Here is a 22,032-nt window from a genome sequence, read left to right on the forward strand (position 1 = left end):
GACCCATTCTGCATGTTTCACATGGGATGGATGGGAAGAAAATCTATTCGAGACACAACTCCCTGGACATTCACCATACAATTTTTATTATTGACATACTAGAGGGCACTCAACGACAATCTTAAGGCAACTTCTGGTTCATAGCACAATCCCGTATTGCTGGCTTTGAATCGGGAATTGGCAGCGAAGCAAAACCATAAATATGGAGTGAAATATTAGGTTGTTGCAAATGAAATGGCCGTTTCGGTACTAAAATTTGAAACGACTGTAAAGTTTACAAAAATTTATTTATTTAATCAAAATAGGTGCCAGTCGATTCAAAACAGTTCTCCCAGCGAGATTCAAGAGAATCTATGCCAGTTTCGTAAAAGTCCAACTGTCGGGGGTTGATAAATTCGTCGAAGGCAATTTTGACAGCCTCTTCGTTCCCAAATTGTTTTTCCGCCAGAAAATTATCCACAAGGTGGTAGTCGGTTAGCGAAAGGTCCGGTGAATATGATGGATGAGGCAAAGTCTGCAGTTGGTTCAACTTTTGAACCGTTGTTCTGGATTCATGAGGTCGCGCATTGTCGTGAAGGAGTATCACATCATCTCTGTTGACTAGCCCTTTGAATACTCAAGTTTTGGTGCACTTCCTCGAGTTTGGCACAGTATTTCTGTGCATTTATCGTTTCTCCAGGTGCCAAAAAAGAATAGTGGATAACTCCAGCTGTAGACCACCAGTCACCCTTACTTTCTTCGGATGGAGGCTCGGTTTCGGTATATGCTTCGGTGGCTCATCAGCATCTAGCCATTGTGCTGATCGGCGACGATTGTTGTATTGTGGATGTGGATGTATTGTGGATATTAATCCACTTTTCATCACATGTCACTATTCTGTGCAAAAGAGGATCGCTTCTGTTGTGGGAGAGTAAAGAACTGCAAATTTCCATTCGAAACGCCATGTTTTACTCTGTAAGGGCATGCGGAACCTATTTGTCGAGCTTTTTCACCTTCCCAGGCTGTTGCAAGTGCCGGGAAACTGTCGAAAAGGGTACCCCCAGTTTCTCTGCAAAGTCTCTCACAGACTGGCGTGTGTCGGATTCGACTAGCAACCGCAGCTCGTCGTTGTCAATCGATGGTCCTAGATGTCTACGTGGCTCACTTTGAAGCTTTACGTCACTTGATTGCCAAATCGGCCATTTGATGTGCAACAACCTAATATTTACCGTCTGGTATGGCTATCGACCGATCTAGAATTATAACGCCCGAATTATCAAGTTAGCGAACCGAAAGCTGGACCTTCCAGATATGAAATGTTTTGTTTTTTTATGTAGCGTGCATGGAAATTGAGCGTGTATACATAAAGTCAACCAATTAAAAAGTTGGACAGTTACTACAATGTCTCAAAACAGTTTATATTTTCAGATAACCTATTGGAGAAAATAAAACAATATTATTATTTGATTAGTTTTATTTTAAGTAGAAAAATAGCGTTAACACAAAAAAAATGGGCGTTTTGCGCAGGCAAAAAAAAACTTGGACACTTGAAATTTAATAGAAAGGGAACAAATTTATGATAACAATTGAGTAGATAACTTTTGTGTGGTAACCATTAACTTTCAAAATTGCGAGAGGTCTTCTTTTCATTGATCCTAAAAGTTTTTCGGTAACTTCTGCAGGAATAGACCTCCAGATTTGCTATTTGTGATTCTTCAAGTCCTTTTTGCCTTTTATCTCTCTTTTGCGTGGCTCCTTTTCCTTTTTTCCGAGGTGGCTGGGCAAGAGTCCCTTTGACATTATAGAGGATCCATTCCTTAACGACCCTGGTTGTGATTTTTGGATCATTGCAATGATCTAACAATTATATCAGATGACAAGCCATTAGGCTACATTAATAGCAACCGCACCTGGTGTGTACTGGCTTGGAATTTCAAGTTAATTTATTTTAGTGGCGTTTTCTTGGTTTATATGCGGTAATCCTTGTCCTTTTGACGCCATAGCACCCCACATGATGATGCTGGCATCGCCTTGTTTAACTGTTGGCTCAATATTACGAACTTCTAAGGCAGTGACCACTCTTCTCAACACCAATGCAGGCCATCGAGACTGAAAATGTTCAATTTAGACTCGGCATGAAAAAATAGCGGTTTTCCAAAGCTCTTCTGTTTTATTGACGACTTCTTGAGCATATTCAATCCCTCTCTGTGAAGAAAGTTGCGAATGGTTTCAGGAAGATCTGTTACTATACCTTTGTGCCAATTTTTTTTTGCAAAAAAATACTGCAGTTGTCTTGCAGTTGTTTCTTTTGTTTCCCAAAATCTGTCATTTTGTTTGCTCCGACTAGATTTTCACTGTTTCACCACCAACTGTTTTGCGAGAAACGGAGCCACTTTTTTTAAAGTTTGGCTTTTTGTTTCTGAGCTATATCCATAATAATTTTATAATATTTAATGATCATCTCATTAGAGTCGCAGGACAGCTGCTGATTGTGTCATTTTCGGCCCTTTAACGTGGGATAATTGCAACGAATTAATCGTTGTCCTATACGTCAGGGAGCCCATAAATCCTAAATACAACAAGAAACATAACGATACTTTCTTTTGAATAGCAAAAGACTGACTAGGCTGAGCCTGACCAATATGCGAAGCCAAATAAAAGTAGCAGTATCACTCTCAAGACCATTCGACATCAACAACGGTCTACGACAAGAGATGCCCTATCATGCGTCCTCTTTAACCTGGCCCTGGAGAAAGTAATCCGTGATGCTGAGGTAAATGCAAGAGGTATGATCCTCTTTAAGTCTACCCAACTACTGGCCTATGCTGACGATATCAACCTCATGAGAAAAAAGACCCGAGACGTAGAAACTGCCTTCATCCAGATCGAGCAGGCGGCGTGAGATCTTGGGCTGCACATCAATGAAGGCAAGACAAAGTATATGGTGGCAACGTCACCACCAAAAACCAACCAACAACATCAAACTGCACTGGTCAAACGGGAAGAATAAGGATGGGAGAATACAACTTTAAGACCGTTGATAATTTCTCCTATCTAGGGTCGAAAATCACAACCGATAACAGCTACGATGATGAAATCCGCGCACGGTTGTTGTCAGCCAACAGAGCCTATTTCAGCTTACAAAAACTGTTCCGCTCGAAACGTCTCACTACAGGGTCAAAGCTCTTACCGTACAAGACAATGATCTTGCCAGTCCTCATGTATTCCCCGAAAACTTGGGTTCTTAGCAAGAAAAGTTGCGAACTCTTGGCCGCGTTCGAGAGAAGAATCCTCCGAAGAATTTTTGGCTCCCTACATGAGGATGGACGATTCCGTAGCCTACATAACGACGAAATCTATGAGCAATACCATGACCGTCAGGTTGTGGATAAAATCCGGCTCAATAGGTTACGGTGGACAGTTCACTTAATCCGTATGGATGAGGATGATCCAGCCGGGAAAGTCTAAAGGGTAGTATCCATGGTAGAAAAAGAAGACGAGGCAGACCCTGCCTAAAATGGAGCCCAGACACCTTTTAGTGATTTCGAATTGGTGAACTTCGGCGCAAAACCAAAGATGTCTGGACTTCCTTATTAAGACCGAATACCGGTTGTTGCGCCGTTGATGATTATGATGATGTCAAAAATAACTTGAAGTGTTCAAATTTTATTTTTGGCTGCGATAAACCGTCACTTTTTTGTTTTTCTGTAATATTTATGTGTAACATAGAATTACTAAAATAGTAATAACGGTAGAAAAATACCATAATGGGTAATTATTTCTTTCATAACTAATTTAAAAATATCATATGGTTTTTGAGATATTTGACTCCAAAGTGTACTGCAATAACTGTCCAACGTTTTAATTGGTTAACTGTGTGTACAGAGACTACAGTCAACAAATCACTTGTCCACTATTTTTCGAGAGCCATTTACACAACTAATTGGTATCAGGATAGTATACAGTAAAACCTCTTAATAGAACCGAACGCCCTCGGTGCACGTCATTTTGTCCGTTATTTGTATCCATTAGGAGAAGTTTCACTGTAATAGTCAACTTCGCATGCTTCACACTGAGAGTTAGACAACAAAATCAAATTCTTTTAAAAAATATTTAATTTAATATTCAAAAATATTTAATTTTATCGTTATCATGTTCAACGGCGCAACAACCGGTATCCGGTCTAGGCCTGCCTTAATAAGGAACTCTAGACACCCCGGTTTTGCGAAGAGGTCCACCAATTGGAATATACCTAGAAGCTCTCTGGCATCCTGACCTACGCCATTGCTCCATCTCAGACAGGGTCTGCTTCGACTTCTTTTTCTACCATAGATATTGTCCTTATAGACTGGCTGGACCATCCTTATCCATAGGGATTAGGTGATCCGCCCACCGCAACCTGTTGAGCCGGATTTTATCCACAACCAGACGGTCATGGTATCACTCATAGATTTCGTCGTTATGTAGGGTACGGAATCGTCCATCCTCAGTAGGGGGCCAACACTTCTTTGGAGGATTCTTCTCTCCAATGCGGCCAAGTCTTGTACAGTAAGAGCTTTGACCCTCTAGTGGGACAAAACAGTTTTTGAAAGCTGAAATAGGCTCTGTTGGCAGCCAACAACCGTGCGCGGATTTCATCGTCGTAGCTGTTATCGGTTGTGATTTTCGACTCTAGATAGGGAAAATTTTCAACGGTCTCAAAGTTGTAGTCTCCTACCTTTATTATTTTCGTTTGATCAGTGCGATTCGATGTTGTTAGTTTTTTGGTTTTTGGCGCTGATATTGCCATCGTGTACTTCTTTTTGCTTTCATTAAAGTGCAGTCCAAGATCTCGCGCCGCCTTTTCGATCTGGATGAAGGTAGACTGTACATCTCGGGTCGTCGTCAATGTCGCTATTGAGATTGGGTAGTAGGTTGGTAAGCTAGTACTTTGGTGGACTTGAAGAGGATGGTGGCTCTCGTATTTACGTCTGCATCGCGAATCACTTTATTCAGAGCCAGGTTGAAGAGGACGCATGATAGGGTCTTAGATCGTCGTTGATATTGAATGTATGGGACAGATAAAGCCCCCTTGCCAATATTCGCTGTCCCATCAGTTGATGAACCACTTGGTGTAGTTGGTTGCCTCTATATTTAACCAATTCGGCTGTAATTCAATCGGCTCATGGCGACTTATGGTTTTTAAGACGATGGATTGCATCCATTGTTTCTTTTATGCTTGGTGGTCGCAGCATTAGTCCGTCGTATTAAGTTGGTGGGATCTCCAACTCGCCGATATTTTGGTTGCTGAGTAGTTCATCAAAGTACTCAACCCATCGCTCCAATATACCCATTTTGCCGGAAATCAGATTTCCCTCTTTGTCTCGGCAGGATGAGTATCGAGGTGTATAAGGCTTCATCCTTCTGACTTGTTGGTATACCTTCCGCGCCTGGTGCGGCTGCTCCCTGTACTTTTCGAGTTGACAGACCTGTCGCTTTCTTCTTCCATCTGTGAAGTCGTGCATATGCATAGCGAATTGTTTTTGTGTAAAAAAGTAATTAAGAATTCCAATACCCTTGCAATGCTATACCTCCTTTGTTACTTTGGGATGAAGAGCCTACACTTTTTTCCGGCACTGTACATAGTATGTGGGCAAAATTAACTTAAATAAATAGTACCTTTCTTTACATCTCGAATAGTGCTGCTAACGGGCAAAATGTCGTTCAGATAATTATGCATAAGGTCTGCATGTGGCTGGTTTTATGTAAAACAAACAAACATGCCCTCGAGATGGTTTTCCTTCCGATAATTATTTCAGTTAAAGTCGATTCTTGCGTCACCGCCCTTGGGTGGAAAAACGGGTCGTTCCGCATATATGATCTAGTATGTAATTGACGCTATCCCTCATAAAAGCAACGTTCAATTAAAGACCCATTTCCAGTGTTTCCGATTTTCCCAAAGGGAATCATTAATATGAGATGTAACCGTCTTAAAAATTTTAAATATCGCATATGAACACTTATTTGCTCATGATCTTGCTCTACGAAGACCAAATTCGCATCTTGAAGCATGAAATTCCACCAATCAACATTTTCACACGAATCGCTCTTTAGATAAGCAACGAAAAACAATTTCCGAGCGAACTGCGGCTCTAAGAAAATCGTAATTGAATAAGTTGGATTGAAATAAATGTGAAATCCGTCGCTTCTCGACGCCATATAAACTGATACCGCTTTGTTATCAGAGGTCAAATGAAATTGTGTAGTTTCTGCCTTGGTAATTGAAATTGTTGGTTCACGCTGATGCCCGTACGTATGTGGATGATCACTGAAAGGAAGAAAAAAACGGGAGTGTTATCACCTATAAGAACAGGTGAGCTACCTGAAGTACGCTTCCCCATCTAATCTATCTCACATGAAAGTAGATACATATGTACGTACGCTTGTACGTATGTCGCAGATACTCAAACTCCACTTCAGCGGGTCGCTAAAAGCCGACTCGCTTTGCGTCTACAATGGGTGCCACTCGGCTGTCAGGGGAACGTGAATGCTTCGTGTTTGCCATTCTATTGTTGGATTAGCCCCAAGTGTGCAGTGGTTTCTAAGCTGGCAGGTTAGTGTCACTCCATCCGAGCATTGGACGTTTGCAACCCGTACGAGTGCATCCTGCCGCCATGGTTTTGAAGTTTTGTCCAAATTTGAACTTCCTCTTCACGGAAGGCGGTGTGGGCTTAGCTGAAAGGTATCTTCTGGCGCATAGAGCTGGCTTCCGAGGCGTCGAGGGGCCATGTCCCAGCGCGGCGACTGTCGATTCGGTGTTGAAAGCGAAAAGTGAGACTGGTTTGGAGCAAGTTCTTCTAAATTTGTACACGGAGGGAGCTACAGGTGCAGAGCAGGTGTGTGCAGCGCATCCAACGGGGATAGAACAATTCCGAAAGAATTTCGAATACACCGTGAAAGTGGCGAAGAGCTTGAAATGTCGCAAGATCCATGTGATGGCCGGTATCCACTTCGGGGATGACCGCCAGAAGCAAACCGAAGTTTACCTGAGCAATTTGAAATATGCCGCGAAACTGCTTGAGGCTGAAAGTATCGTTGGCGTTATCGAGCCGATTAATAAATACGCGGTTCCCGGATACTTTTTGAACAGTTTCACCGAAGCTGTGAGGCTCTTGGATGCAGTGAACAGCCCGAATCTGAAGCTGATGATTGATGTTTACCATCTACAACATATTCAGGGGAATGTGACGAATACGTTGCACGACCTGAAGCATTACATTGGACATTTTCAAATTGCGCAAGTGCCCAACCGACACGAACCCAACGTTCGAGGGGAGCTGGACTATAGACATATTTTCCAGGAAATAGAAAATGTCGGTTACTCAGACTGGGTAGGTTGCGAATACAAACCGAAAAGCGATACGGTGAGTGGGCTGGGTTGGATCAAGGAGTATGGTTATAGCTTGTAATGATTGTGTGCACAGTATAGTAAATTACATTCAATAAAAATATTTTTTTACTATTCATTGTTTTGATAGGTTTTTCTCTGACACGAATTTTCTTCATTTCAAATTCAGTTGTACCCGGGAAAGCACGACGGGTTCCGGATTTCAATTTTGCTTACTCTGTGTAGGTTTGCTCCCCTTGTTCACTTTTAGTAGCTGAGGGAACAATATTGTAATTGGAGATATTTTAAGATCCCAACAAGTCCGCAAACCGGAAGCTGGCTGCTCCATTATGAGCGGTTTTGTGTTTGCTTATGGAACGGACTTTGAGCGCACGACAGTTCCACTTACACATGGTTAAAAATTCAATTGTGCACTAGTTTTCAAGAACCATTCATATAACTATGTTGTGATTGATGTGTCAGGTCATGTCATGTCAGGTATAATCGTTCACCTGCGATTTGCATATTTGTAGACAAATATTTTATTGATTCTCCGTTGCATTTTGTTTTCTGAATATTGCGTCAGCTCTAATTTATGATATCCGATGCCCGCAATGTAATGAACCTGAATCGGCGTGCTCTAAGTTTCTCGATTACGACAGCTGCTGCGGGAAATCTTACCGCATCAAATGCCTAGGTATTTCTGCAGTATTTTTGGACATTCGAGCAAAGTTTGCCAACAACATATTCTAACACATCGTTCAATAAGTCCCGGGACTAGCGTACAAATGGCGCTAATAATGCCATTTATATACCAAGGTTCAGAAGTACCGACCTTCAGATAAGATGTGTCAAAATTTGATGTAATTCGAAAGATAACCAAGAAAACTATAGTGGTTAAACTGACGCTACCTTTGCAATCGTGAAAAAATGGACCAAAACGAGTTTCGTGTGTTGATAAAACATTGTTTTCTAATGGGGAAAAAACACTGTTCAAGCTCAGCAATGGCCTGAAAAACGTTATCCGGACTCTACTCCGTCGAAAACAACCATTTGTCGGTGGTTTTCGACGTGAAACGCGGTCGTGCTGATACAAATGATGCGGAACATTCGGGTCGGCCAAATGAAGGAGTAACTCCCGAAAGCACCAAGCAAGTATTGAAAATCGTGATGGATGACCGCAAAATGAAAGTGTGCGAGATAGCTAAGATGGTGAACATATCAACTGGTAGTGCATTTACTATTTTGCACCAAAAATTGGCTATGAAAAAGGCTTTTTCCAAATGGCTGCCGCGTATGCTCACAATGGAACAACGTATCAATGATTCGGAGAGCTGTTTGGCACTGTTTACTCGCAATAAACAGGATTTTTTGCGTCGATATGTGACAGTGAACGAAACATGGATTCACCATTTCACTCCGGAGTCAAGTTGGCAGTCAGCTGAATGGCGTACGACCGACTCGCCGGATCTGGCCCCCAGCGACTGCTGGCTTTTTGCGGATCTCAAAAAGATGCTCCAGGGAAAAAGATTTGGCTCAAATGAGGAGGTGATCTCTGCTACTGAGGCTCATTTTGAGTGAGGAGATTATGTTGATGAATAATAAAGAATTTTGCCGATAAAATGTTGTTTTCATAGTTAGTCCCGGGACTTATTGAACGATGTGTTATTGCTGCAACACCTACCGTGGCTCCACGCTGTCGGATATGATTCAGCTGCTTAATTAACAGTCTAAAACTTTGGCAGCCATTCAGTGCGCCGTTGAGACTTTTACTTTGGTACCACGGCCGAATCGAATCCCTCTACCAGCGGTAACTATACGGTAACTATATCTTCAGCTGTTTCTACTTCTCATTCTGCCAAGGATTTAACCAAGCCCAGCGATTCACCACAATCACAGAATTCCCCCGAAAACGTGAATCTACCATCTACTAAGTCGTCGCTATCTACGTGTTTCCGGCGGCTTAGGAATTTGTTCGAAGAGATTTTGATTTCTGAAAAGGTGCTTCCTACTGTGGCGAACAGTGTAGCCTCAATATCTTGTCAGGAGTCTGTGCATCAGGCCTCTCAATCTGAGTTGATTTCATCTGCAACGCCTTCCTACATCAAGGTTGCTTCAACTGGCTCAACACCCCTGATTCAGCGGCCCCTATGCGACGAGTTACCGCCCACCGAACCTCCGATCCTGTCTCGCTCCATCGCGCCTTTAACGGAACAATATCCGCAGCCACCATAGCAGGTTACGAATCGAAACACAGCCGCTCTTCTTTATCACAACGTTCCCGTCACGAACCACGCTTCACTCCCCGTCGCTGCCATATACCCTGGCACTTTATGTACCCATACCAGCGGTCCCGGGATAAAGGTGGCGCCTCCCCCCAAATTGGTTTTTATCTCTAGGCTAGCGTTCGCAACTTCTACGGACCATATACTGGAGTACATAACGAGCAAAGTTGGTTTTCTTTCTCCTCTGTCCTTCGTCAAAATGGCAAAAGGAAACAACACCGACCGGGTGATTGCGTCCTTCAAAGTCACTAATCCTCGTGAATCTGACGTCCTCGGCAACCTGAAGATGTATTCATCAAGTCATGCAAGCGCCCAAATTGGCAGGACAATTTCAGGACAACCCGCCTGCCCCGCCGAGCAATGTAAGTGGATCCATGTTTACTGTCCTTCTATTTTATCAGAATGTTAGGGGCTTAAGGACCAAACTGGAGGCCTTGAATTTATCCGTGCTGGCTCAGCACCACCATGTCATCCGTATCTCTGAAAGCTGGGTGGATGATGCCAGTTTGAACTGCGTGCTCCCTCAAGGGTACTCCGCTCTCCGCTGTGACATGAACCGGGATGCATCTTGATAGTCCACCGGCGGTGGGGTCCTAACTGCAATAAAATATACACTCTCCGCTGAACTCGTCTTCTCCTCCTCTGGCTTTCCTTTTGACTGTGTTGCTTTTTGTGTCTCCCCCCCAACTTTCTCCCGTTCATTGTATCTTATGTATACGTCCCCTGTGCTTGCACTTCTCACCAGTATGAACTTTTTACTATCAGATTCCCTTTCAACCCTTTCTTCCTTTGCGGAGATTTTAACCTCTCCATGCTCCACTGTCCTTCCTATTCTTTTTCTTCCTTTGTTGTGAACACTTGCTCTACCCTGAATTTCAATACCACCTAAAACTCCTTGGGCCACATTCTCCATCTCTTCCTTTCCAACCTCGACGAGCGCTATCTCTCTTTATTTCTTTCTCCGTAACTGACGCTCACCACCCGCGCTTAAATTTCAAGCGGAGCTCCCTCATTCAAACTCCAAAACCGAACGAAAATCTACTAAGTTCAACTTCCGCAAAGCCAATTTTGACGGTCTGAACTCAGCTTTAGCGTTTTTCAACTGGGTACATATATAAAGCAACTCAACGTGTGATCAAGATCTAAGTACCTTTTACAATATTCTGTCCGATCTCCTCTCGTGTTATGTCCTTTCTTCCCCTGCTTGCCTACGTTCGTACTTAACTTGGTTCACAATGAAGATTCTTAATAAAATTCGCCTGAAACATGCACTGCGGAAGAAGTTTCGGGCTTCTAAGAGAGACGCCGTTCTTGCTCAATTTAAGGCTATGCGCTCCACTGTGAAGTCAATGATTGAAAAAGCGCATAAAAGGTACTTATTGAGCTTCAAAGCCACCCTTCCCGGCGGTAACTTAAAACCGTTTTGGTCTCACACTCGGAAATTCTCATAATCTCACTCAATCTCTCCCTTCTTCTATCAGTTGTGCTGGCTCCGCTGCCAACTCCCCACGGCAATTCTACAACTTTCTCTGCATTTGTTTTCTCCCTCGACTCCTCCATCCTCTATGCCTTTTCTAACTGCAGACGCTCCGAATCTGTGCATTCCTCACCTTTTGCCTTCTTTCATTAAGTTCCTCATTGGTAATCTTGATCCCAATGCCGGACCTGGCTCCCCTGAGCTTTGTAACTTCCTTAAAGTATAAAACACATTTCCCTCCTCGTGTGTATAATATACAGCAAAAGTAAAAAAGAATACTACTTTCCCCATCTCTGGAAAGAGGCCCTTATCATCCCTATCCTCAAGAGTGAAGACCCTTCTCTTGCTGTAAACTTCTGCCGCATCTCTCTTCTCCCCTCTTGCTCCAAAATCCTGGAAAGATACGTGAGCGACTGGTTGACAGCGCACTTCGGTCACCTCAATGTCAAACAGCAGCATGGTTTTGTGAAACATAGATCTACGGCTTCAAACTTCTGGTCTTTACCAACTTCGTTGCTAAATGCTTTAATTCATGACAAAAGGTACATGCTGTTTATACTGATTTCTCCATAGTCTTTGATACCGTTGACCATAACATTCTCCTCTCTAAACTCTCATTATTCAACTTCCCTTTCTCAATTATCTCCTGGCTTTCCTGCTATCTCTCATACCGTTCCTGTAAAGTTTCTTTTCATGGTTACTTATCTCGGCGGAGTCTACTCGCACTACCTGGCAGCCGCGGGCCTTAGATGGCGAAGACTTACGAGCTGTTCCAAGTCAAGGAGAATTTGGCTCGCTTATAACGCTTATAATGTTGCTCGATCACGAGAACTCCTGTGCCAGACGCGTGCAAATGCAGGCTACAGTTCGCATTGCCGAAGGTCCGAAAACCTTGATGCACTTTCTCTGAGATTGCCCAGCTTTTTCTAGAGTCGGGCTACGGACACTGGGCAAACCATTCTTGGGGAACCTCAGACAGATTTCTGACTGCAGGGTGTGGGAGCTGCTTTCCTTCGTGAATGCTACGGACTGGCTCAGCCGCCCTGCTTTCAAAAGAGCAGTCATGGTCTTAGGTATCAAAACGGCGCACCACAGCGCTAATTGGGCTCCTCAGAGCGGCCACTGATACCTACCTACCTACCTATTCATCTTGTTCCTTCTCTCCATCCTATGACGTTCCCTTAGACTCTCTACTTGGCCCCCTGCTCTTCCTGTTTTTTGTCAATGACCTAGTCTCCAACCTCACCCACCCGTGTCTGCTTTACGCAGATAATAATAATGATAATCCTTGGTGCAACAATCCACATTGGATCAGGGCCTTGAAGTGTGTTAGAGCACTTCATTCAAGAACGTAACGGTACACTATAGTACCCTGTAGGGGGCAATGTGGTTAGCATTGCGATCGCCCGAGATTATTACCCTGATTTGACTCAGGTACTCATTCACAGCCGAGTCAACTGGTGTCTGACGTCAAATCACGATACAAATCCCACTGCCACCAGTGAGATTTGAACCGCGACCTTTCCTATGACAGCCTAGTGCTCTAACCACTCAGCTATCCGGACACTTTACGCAGATGACCATAAATTATTTGCCTTTGTTTCGTCTCCGCTGGACTGTGCTCTCTTGCTGTCCAACCGTGATAATTTGGTCCGTTGGTGTTCGGTCAACAAGCTAACACTGAATGTCAGCAAATGCCACTGGATGTGCTATTCCCTTAAACCCTCTCCAACATCCTTTTCCTATTCTCTTAGTGGACAAAACCTTTCACTATTTACCTCCTTCCAAACCTGGGTGTAATATTCGACGACAAACTTCGTTTCAACTGTCACTTCGTTGACATCATCAACAGAACTTCCAAAATGTCTGGTTTACTCCTTCGACTTTACCTCAGTTCAGGCCTCCTTAACACTCTTCATCTCCCTTGTCAGAAACATCTTTCAATATTGCTTTGTAGTCTGGTCCCCCTTCCACATCGGTGACTGTCGTGCTCTTGAAGTTGTACAACGCAAATTCACCCAGACCCCACCCCCTAGTGCGGATATTTTTGAACTACCCTTCGCGGAGTTCGAGATTTACCTATCCTACAGCTTGGGTCCTTTAACTCTGTCTCCTTCTTTAGTTCCTTCTTTTTGTATTCTGTATGTGGTCTTCATTAAATAAACAAATAAATAATGAAGTGGTAACAAGTCTAACGTTGCTGAGGTAAAATGTAAAAGTACCACATAGGAGAAAGAAAGTAATATTTATTTAAAGAGGTTTACCACGGGAAGGATGAATCTCGCCTATGCAGGCCGATCGCGATTGACGCTTACTTTTTTTTCAACTGCACTTCTGCCGCTTTTATCTTTATCACAATTCTGCAATATTAAAGGTAAACACTGCCGATAGCCCCGTAAGCTTGCTGCGGTACACGCAACGCACGGATGATAAGTATCATTGGTTTAGGCTAATCTAATAGATACACAAAAATATGCTTATGCTATAAGATTTTAACAGGCACGGATTTAGCTTAGTATTACAAAATCTATTTTCGTATTAGTCATACAATAAGTCGGGAAACCGGAAGCTAGACGCCTCAGGTATAAAAGGTTTTGTGTTTCGTATGTGAGGAATGATGATTGTATGACAGTTCCGCGTGTACATAGCTGAACATTTAACTCTGCGCTATCTTTTAAAGAACCATTTACACAAAAAAATTGATCTCATCATCAACGGCGCAACAAGCGGTATCCGGTCTAGGCCTGCCTTAATAAGGAACTCCAGACATCCCGGTTTTGCGTCGCGGTCCACCAATTTGATATCCCTAAAAGCTGTCTGGTGTCCTGACCTATGCCATCGCTCCATTTTAGGCAGGGTCTACCTCGTCTTCTTTCTCTACCATAGATATTGCCCTTATAGACTTTCCGGGTGGGATCATCCTCATCCATGCGGATTAAGTGACCCGCCCACCGTAACCTATTGAGCCGGATTTTATCCACAACCGGATGGTCATGGTATCGCTCATAGATTTCGTCATTGTGTAGGCTACGGAATCGTCCATCTTCATGTAGGGTGCCAAAAATTCTTCGGAGGATTCTTCTCTCGAACGTGGCCAAGAGTTCGCAATTTTCCTTGCTAAGAACCCAAGTTTCCGAGGAATACATGAGGACTGGCAAGATCATAGTTTTGTACAGTCAGAGTTTTGACCCTATGGTGAGACGTTTCGAGCGGAACAGTTTTTGTAAGCTGAAATAGGCTCTGTTGGGTAACATCGTAGCTGTTATCGGTTGTGGTGTTCGACCCTAGATAGGAGAAATTGTCAACGGTCTCAAAATTGTTTTCTCCAGCATCACGGATCACTTTCTCGAGGACGCATAATAGGGCGTCCCCATGTCGTAGACCGTTGTTGATGTCGAATGGTCTTGAGAGTGATCCTGCTGCTTTTATCTGGCCTCGGACATTGTTCAGGGTCAGCCTAGTCAGTCTTATCAATTTCGTCGGGATACCGAATTCCCTCATGGCCGTGTACAATGTTACCCTGGCTATGCCATCATGGCATCAATGGTGCAACTGTTGTCCATATTCCACCAGTTTTTCCATCGCTTGCCGCACAGAGAAAATCGGATCTGTTGCTGATTTGCCTGGAGTGAAGCCTCTTTGGCATGGGCCAATGATGTTCTAGGCGTATGGGGCTAGCCGGCCTAGCAAGATAGCGGAGAATATCTTATAGATGGTACCCAGCAGCGTGATACCTCTATAATTGCTACACTGTGTGATATCTCCCTTTTTATGTATGAGACAGATTATGCCTCGTTGCCAATCGTCAGGCATTGATTCGCTGTCCCATACCTTGAGCACAAGTTGATGAACCACTTGGTGTAACTGGTCGCTCCATATTTAACCAATTCGGCTGTAATTCCATAGACTCCTGGCGACTTATGATTTTTTATCTGATGAATTGCACGGACTGTTTCTTCTAAACTTGGTGGTGGCAGTATTTGTCCATCGTCTTCAGTTGGCGGGACCTCCAACTCGCCGATGTTCTGGTTGTTCAGTAGCTCATCAAAGTACTCAACCCATCGCTCCAATATGCCTATTCTGTCGGAAATCAGATTTCCCTATTTGTCTCGGCAGGATGAGCTTTGAGGTGTATAAATCTTCATCCTGCTGACTTGTTGGTAAAACTTCCGCGCCTGGTGCGGTTGCTCCCTATATTTTTCTAGTTCACAGACTTGTTGGTTCTCCCAGACTTCCTTTTTCCGTCTGTGAAGTCGTTTCTCCGCTCGACGGAATTCGTGATAAGTCTCTGCGCGTGCCCGCGTTCTTTGAGAATGCAACATTACTCGGTATGCAGCATTCTTCCGTTCCGTTGCTAGCTTACATTCATCGTCAAATCAGCCGTTCCGACTCCTTTTGCGGCTGGGGCCAAGTATGTTTGTGGCCGTATCAATGATAACCTTCTTCAGGTGGTTGTGAAGATAATTTGTTGCTGCTTCATCTCCATGTCCTCTGTTAATAATAATGATAATAATCGTTGGCGCAACAATCCATGTTGGATCAGGGCCTTGAAGTGTGTTAGAGCGCTTCATTCAAGACCGTAACGGTATACTACAGTATACTGTCGGAGACAATGTGGTCAGCATTGCTCTGACATTCATCAAAGCTGAGAGGTGGCGGCGTTCGACCAACGCGTGGTTTGTATTTTCGTAAAAGCTATGGGAGCCAACGTATCGCCCGAATACGGGCTCCTTCCCTACTTGGCTGTTAAAATCCCCAAGTATGATTTTGATATCATATCTGGGACAGGCTTCGAGGGTTCGTTCTACTGCCCCGTAGAAGGTATCCTTCTCCGACTCCGCAGTTTCCTCTGTAGGGGCGTGAACGTTAATAAAGCTTATATTTCTAAACTTGCCTCGCAAGCGCAGAGTGCATAGCCGTTCGCTTATGTTTTCAAAGCCGATAAGAGCAGGTTTCATTTTTTGGCTGACTACGAAACCTACTCTGAGCACATGGTTTACTGGATGGCCACTATAATATATGGTGTAGCGGCTCTTCTCCAGGAAACCGATCCCTGTCCAACGCATCTCCTGTAACGCTGTTACATCAGCCCTATATTGGGACAGGGCATCGGTTAGCTGCTTATCAACTTCATCTCTGTACAGGTAGCGCACGTTCCATGAGAAAATGCGCAAATCGTTATTCCATTGTCGCTGCCGGGTTCGTCGTTGTATAATCCGTCCAGTCCGAGGCTACTGTTGTGGCTTCGTAACAAGTTTTTTCCGTGTAGGGTTGTCAGCCCTACCCCCCCAACCTGGAAGACCGGTTGGTACAATTTGTCCCGTTTTTAGGCACGGGAGACTCGCCTTCATCCTTCTCCGTCTGCAGCTTTTCGTTAAGAAAGAGTTCCCAGCGGTCACCACGTGGAGGTCGAGATAGGGTTTGGTGGTAGAGCTGTTGATGTTGGTTCAGCAGGCATTTCCCAGGTTTTATGCTCCATCGTGGGTACAAATCCACGTTTCGCCCTGGGACCTATACTACCCTTTAACCACCAATTGATAAGGATACAATAAAGAATTTCGAAGATTTTAAGAAATTATTAAAAGAGTAGGGTTTACCAAAGCAAACCCTCTTTTTTGGAACCACTACTAATGAAATGCACATTATTAACTCTATTACTCAAAATAAGGCCTTGCACGAGGCTATAGACGTAGCGTCCGGTTCATCATACATTTCAGGTCCTGAACGTAATGTCATAATTTTTTCAGAACTATACGCGGAAATAGCCACATAAATCATCAAAATCTAGTTCGTGATCACGGTAATAGAAACCAACAGGGTTCTAACACTCGTTCAAACAATTTTAATACAAATAACAGTTATTGTAATAATAATTTTTCGCAACCACTCCAGTCTAACTCTTATCGGTTCGAACGACGAACATTCCAAAATCCGAACGGGAATCATAATAATAATCGTTGTCGTGTGTTGGATCACTTCATTCAAGACCGTAATGGTACACTAGGAGGCAATGTGGTCAGCATTGCGCTCGCCCGAGATTATTACCCTAATTTGACTCAGGTACTCATTCCCAGCTGTGGTCGACTGGTATTTGACGTCAAATCACGATACAAATCCCACTGCTACCAGTGAGATTTGAACACCGACATTCCGTATGACAGCCTTGTGCTCTAACCACTCAACTATCCGGACACGAATCGGAATCATGGACATCAAAATCAAACATAATGACAAAACCGTAACCGGAACCATCCCTCGAATCATTCGCAAAATACCAATGTTCGATATCAAAATAAGCGAAATATTCGGAATACGGGAGAAAGAACCCATCTGATTGATACCAATCCGGAAAATGAGGTAAGCGCCAACAGAGGGCAACACTCGACATGAATATCGAAAACGAAAACCAAAACTAGATATATTCTCTTACCATAATCCAGAGAAACCTTCAATTTTTAAGGTTTTGTTTGTAAAACAAATACGAGTGACCTTGTGATTGCGTTAGCGGTCCGACAATATCGATATGTACGTGACTGAATCTCGTGTCCGGCATATCGATTTGGCCATGCGATGGTTTTGCATGTCGTCCAATCTTACTTCGTTGACACGCTAGACATGTTCGTGCCCACTCGAGAATGTCCTTGGACATACTAGGCCAGACATATTTTCGGCAAATCAGCTTCTTCGTGACGCGTCCGCTTGGATGAGATAGTCGGTGAGTAATCTCAAATATTCTCCTCCTGAGAAGTATTGGCATATACGGCCGTATTTGGGAAGTTGACACGTCGCAGCACAACATTGTATCCTCGTCGTCAACTCGCAACTTTTTCAAATCCAAGGTCGTTTCAGAACGCAGTAGATGTTGGAGTTCCTCATCGTTTCGTTGCGCTGTATCTAATTCTTCGGGCGTAATGGCAACCGGCGATGTAACAGCACTAATTCGGGACAAGGGGTCTGCTGTAACGTTTTCCTCGCCAGTGACGTATATGATATTGGTCGAGAATTGGCCGATATAGTCCAGTTGCCTTAATTGCCGTGGACTAGCTTTATCGGCTTTCTGTTGGAAGGCAAACGTTATCGGCTTATGATCGGTTTTGATTAATAACGGACGACCTTCGACCATATAGCGAAAAAACTTGACTGCACTGTAGATTGCTTGGAGTTCTCGATCGTAAGTGCTGTACCTACGTTGTGTATCGGAGAACTTCTTCGAAAAGAAACCGAGCGGTTCCCAAACATCGTTGTTCCACTGTTCGAGAACTGTTCCCATAGCCGTGTCCGATGCGTCTGATTTGATGGCCAATGGTGCATTCTCAATGGAATGTCGTAGTAACGGCTGTTTGCACTTTTCAAATGTGACATCTGCTCGTGGATTCCATTCGATTTTGCGTTTATCCCGTTTCCTTGCACCAATGAGATACTCGTGGAGAGGTGCTTGAATTTCGGCTGCATTCTGCAACGATTTTCTATAGAAATTAACAGCTCCTAGAAATCGTCGCAAATCGGCAATTGTTGGCGGTTTTCCGAAATTCAAAATGGTTTCCACTCGTCCTGGAAGAGGCTTGATGCCATTTTCGCTCACCAAATATCCTAAATATTCGGCAGAAGATTCCGAAGCTGCATTTATCGACATTGATGGATAATCCGTATTCACGGAGTCGATTAAATATCGTCAATAAGTGGTTCCGATGCTCCTCGTTCGATTTAGAAGCGATAAGAATGTCATCGATGTATGCATAGCAAAAGTCCAATCCGCGGAGTGCATGATCGATGTACCGCTGGAAAGTTTGTGCGGCATTACGTAGACCGAACGTTATTACTCGGAACTCAAAAAGCCCAAAAGGAGTAATGACAGCTGTTTTGAGAATGTCCTCGGGTGCTACAGGAATCTGGTGGTATGCTCTTGTCAGATCAATCGTGGAAAATACCTTGCATCCACTCAGTTTGTGCGTAAAGTCACTAATGTGAGCGATGGGGTACTTATCTGGGACGGTGATAGCGTTCAAACGCCGATAATCTCCACATGGTCTCCATTGTCCGTTTTTCTTCCGTACCAAGTGTAACGGGCTCGCCCATGGGCTACTCAATGGTTGGCAAACTCCCTGTTGTAGCATGTAGTCAAATTCGGCCTTTGCTTCGCGCAGTTTTTCGGGCGTTAATCGTCTGGGTCGGTCATAAACAGGCGGTCCTTTAGTCAGGATATGGTGGTAGATATCATGAGCCATCATTTTCGCTCCGTCAGATGGAATTGTGATGTCGACAAAATCTCTCAGAATGTCATGATAACTTTCGCTAGACTTCAGTGTTGTCATACCACAAGTTATGGTGCCGGTGAGCTTTGCGATCCAGGATAAGTTGGTCTTTTCGTCGATTATTTTCCTCCTGCGTAGGTCCACTAATAAGCCATAACGGTGCAGCAAATCGACACCGATTATTGGTTGTCGAACATCCGCTAAAACCAACCTCCAGGTAAACGGTCGTCGTAAGCCGAGGTCGAGCGTTATGATGCGATGTCCATATGTTTTGATCGGCGTATTGTTGGCGGCATAAAGCTGAAATTGCATTGGCGTGTGCTGATTTTTGTCTTTAGGCAAAACTGAAATATCAGCACCGGTATCCACCAGTAAATGCATGCAGCTTTTCCGATCGAGTACTAATAATCGGCTGGTTTACTGGGAGAGGGGTCGTCCTCGACCGCCGAAATTCGGGACGACGAATTTAGTTTTCCGAAGTCGCGGAATTATTTTGCCACTTACATGGCGGTCGGCAATTACGCGCTTGTTTCCCAAACCGTTGATGAAAGAAGCAAAACCCTCGATTCCGTGAACCTGATCTTTGCCTTCTGGTGCTCCGTTGTTTGGATCGGGACCGGTTGCGTGTCGTGATTTCCAGTCGGTCAATTCGGCTCAATATTTGCTCCAAGACATCATTTTCCGTGGGTGCCTTCTGAACGGTGGAAATGCAAGGCAGTTGTTGCATCTCGATCATTAAATCCGCCATTTTCGTCAATTTATCGACGTCTGCCTCGTTAGAAATTGCTAACACCATTCGAATATTTTCGGGCAATTGCTCAAGTAGCAACGATCTTAGCATGGCGTCAGTTACCTGCTCCCCGCCAGTGTTTCGCAAGTCCTGCAGGTAATGCGATGGTCTCTTTCCTTCCAAATTCTTCTCTTGGAAAAGTCGTCGCAGCTTGGATTCGGCGGACTCTGCAAATGCTGCCAATATCCTCTCCTTCACGGCTTCGTACTTATTTGTTGCCGGAGGATTGCGTGCTATCGAGATCACATGCGGAAGGATTTCCGGCTCGGCAAATTGTATCACGTACTTAAATCTTGTTTCGTCCGACGTGATGTGATTAGTGTGGAACGCCTGTTGGTCGATTAGCTATCGGCGGCAGGAAATCACTCTGAAGGGATGTTTTCGGCGTCTCTGGCGATTTGGATTCAGTGGCCATTTTGAAACTCGCGCTTGGTGTCGATTAAACGTATGGAAATTTAAGATCACTGCACTTTTTATTTTAACTCTAGTCGTCGGGGTCACCACTGTAGAAACATGAAAAAAGGTACGTTTTTAGGTTCTACCCATTTATTCAAATTCGAGAAAAACAATTAAGTTACAAACACCGAGAAGGTCGAGAGAAAGAGTCGGATGGCGTCGAATTTATATCCTTGCCGATCCATATAGTGACGTTACTTTGTTAAGCATATCAGCTGTTGAAAGGCGTTGCCATGTTGGTGCTGTCATGTCATTACAGTGCCGCTGTTGGTCGCATATACCTGTCATTTTGTTTAGTTGTTGTCGAGTGTTTAAACTGCGTTGACGTTTCACCAAAAAGTTCCTCCAGCAAATTTTTATTGCGCGTCAAAAATGTCGGCGTACGTATCAAATTTCAAGCATATGCGCTATGCATTGCTTTTCATGTTCAATCAAGGAAAAAAGTGTCCGAGAGCCACTGTGCACTTGTGAAAGTCTATGGCGATCATGCATTAACACTTCGAACATGTGAAACGTGGTTTCGACAATTCAAAAATGGAGATTTCAACCTGAACGACGCCGCAAGCGAAAATCGTTTGATGACGCCCAATCGAAAGCATTATTAGGTGAAGACAACACGCAAACACAACGACAGCAATTTCGAAACTTCTGCGAGCCATGGGAAAGTGTGGAAAGTGGGTGCCGCATGAAGTGACCGAGGGACAAATGGAGAACTGAACAGTGACGTGTGAAATGCTGCTTCAACAATACAAAAGAAAGTTTTTTCTCCATCGTATTGTTACGGGCGACGAAAACTGGATTTCCTTGGAGGACCCTAAACGCAACACATCATGGGTGAGTCCAGGTGATGCATCGACATCGACGACACACCCAAATCGTTATGGTCTCGGAAGATCATGCTGTGTGTATAGTGCGACCAGACCAGTGTGATCTACTTTGAATTGCTGAAACTGGTGAAACTATGAACGCCGTTCGCTACAAACAACAAATGAAAGATTTGAGCCGAGCGATTGCGGAGAACCGACCAGAATATCAAGAAAGACTGAAGAAGGTGATTTTGCTCCACGACAATGCACCATCACATAAGTCGAAAGTCGTTCGCGACACGCTGGGAAAACTCAAGTGTGAGGTGCTTTACCATGCGGCTTAATCACCAGACCTGGGCCCATTACCACCTCTTTGCCTCTTTGGGTCACGCACTTTCTGAGAAGCGCTTCGACTCCTACGAAAATTTGCGGAAATGGCTCACTGAGTCGTTCACCTCCAAAGACAGTCAATTCTACTTCACAAATTACCAGAAAGGTGGACAAAATATGTAGAAAGCGATGGAAAATATTTCGAATAAAATAACTGTTACGGTTCCCTTGGAATTATGTGTTTTATTCACAAAAAAACGGAAATTATATTACATTCACGGGCAAAGTTCG

General features: G+C 44.0%; 1 protein-coding gene across 1 annotated transcript; it reads left to right on the forward strand.

Moving 5' to 3' along the window:
* Positions 1 to 6,462: 6,462 nt before the first annotated feature.
* LOC119652671 (putative hydroxypyruvate isomerase) lies at positions 6,463 to 7,484 on the forward strand. Its single transcript, XM_038056937.1, has one exon. The coding sequence runs from the start codon at positions 6,633 to 6,635 to the stop codon at positions 7,425 to 7,427; it is 795 nt and encodes a 264-aa protein (XP_037912865.1). The 5' UTR covers positions 6,463 to 6,632; the 3' UTR covers positions 7,428 to 7,484.
* Positions 7,485 to 22,032: the final 14,548 nt, after the last annotated feature.

Source organism: Hermetia illucens, chromosome 3 (genome assembly GCF_905115235.1).
Source record: "Hermetia illucens chromosome 3, iHerIll2.2.curated.20191125, whole genome shotgun sequence".
Lineage (NCBI taxonomy): Eukaryota > Metazoa > Arthropoda > Insecta > Diptera > Stratiomyidae > Hermetia > Hermetia illucens.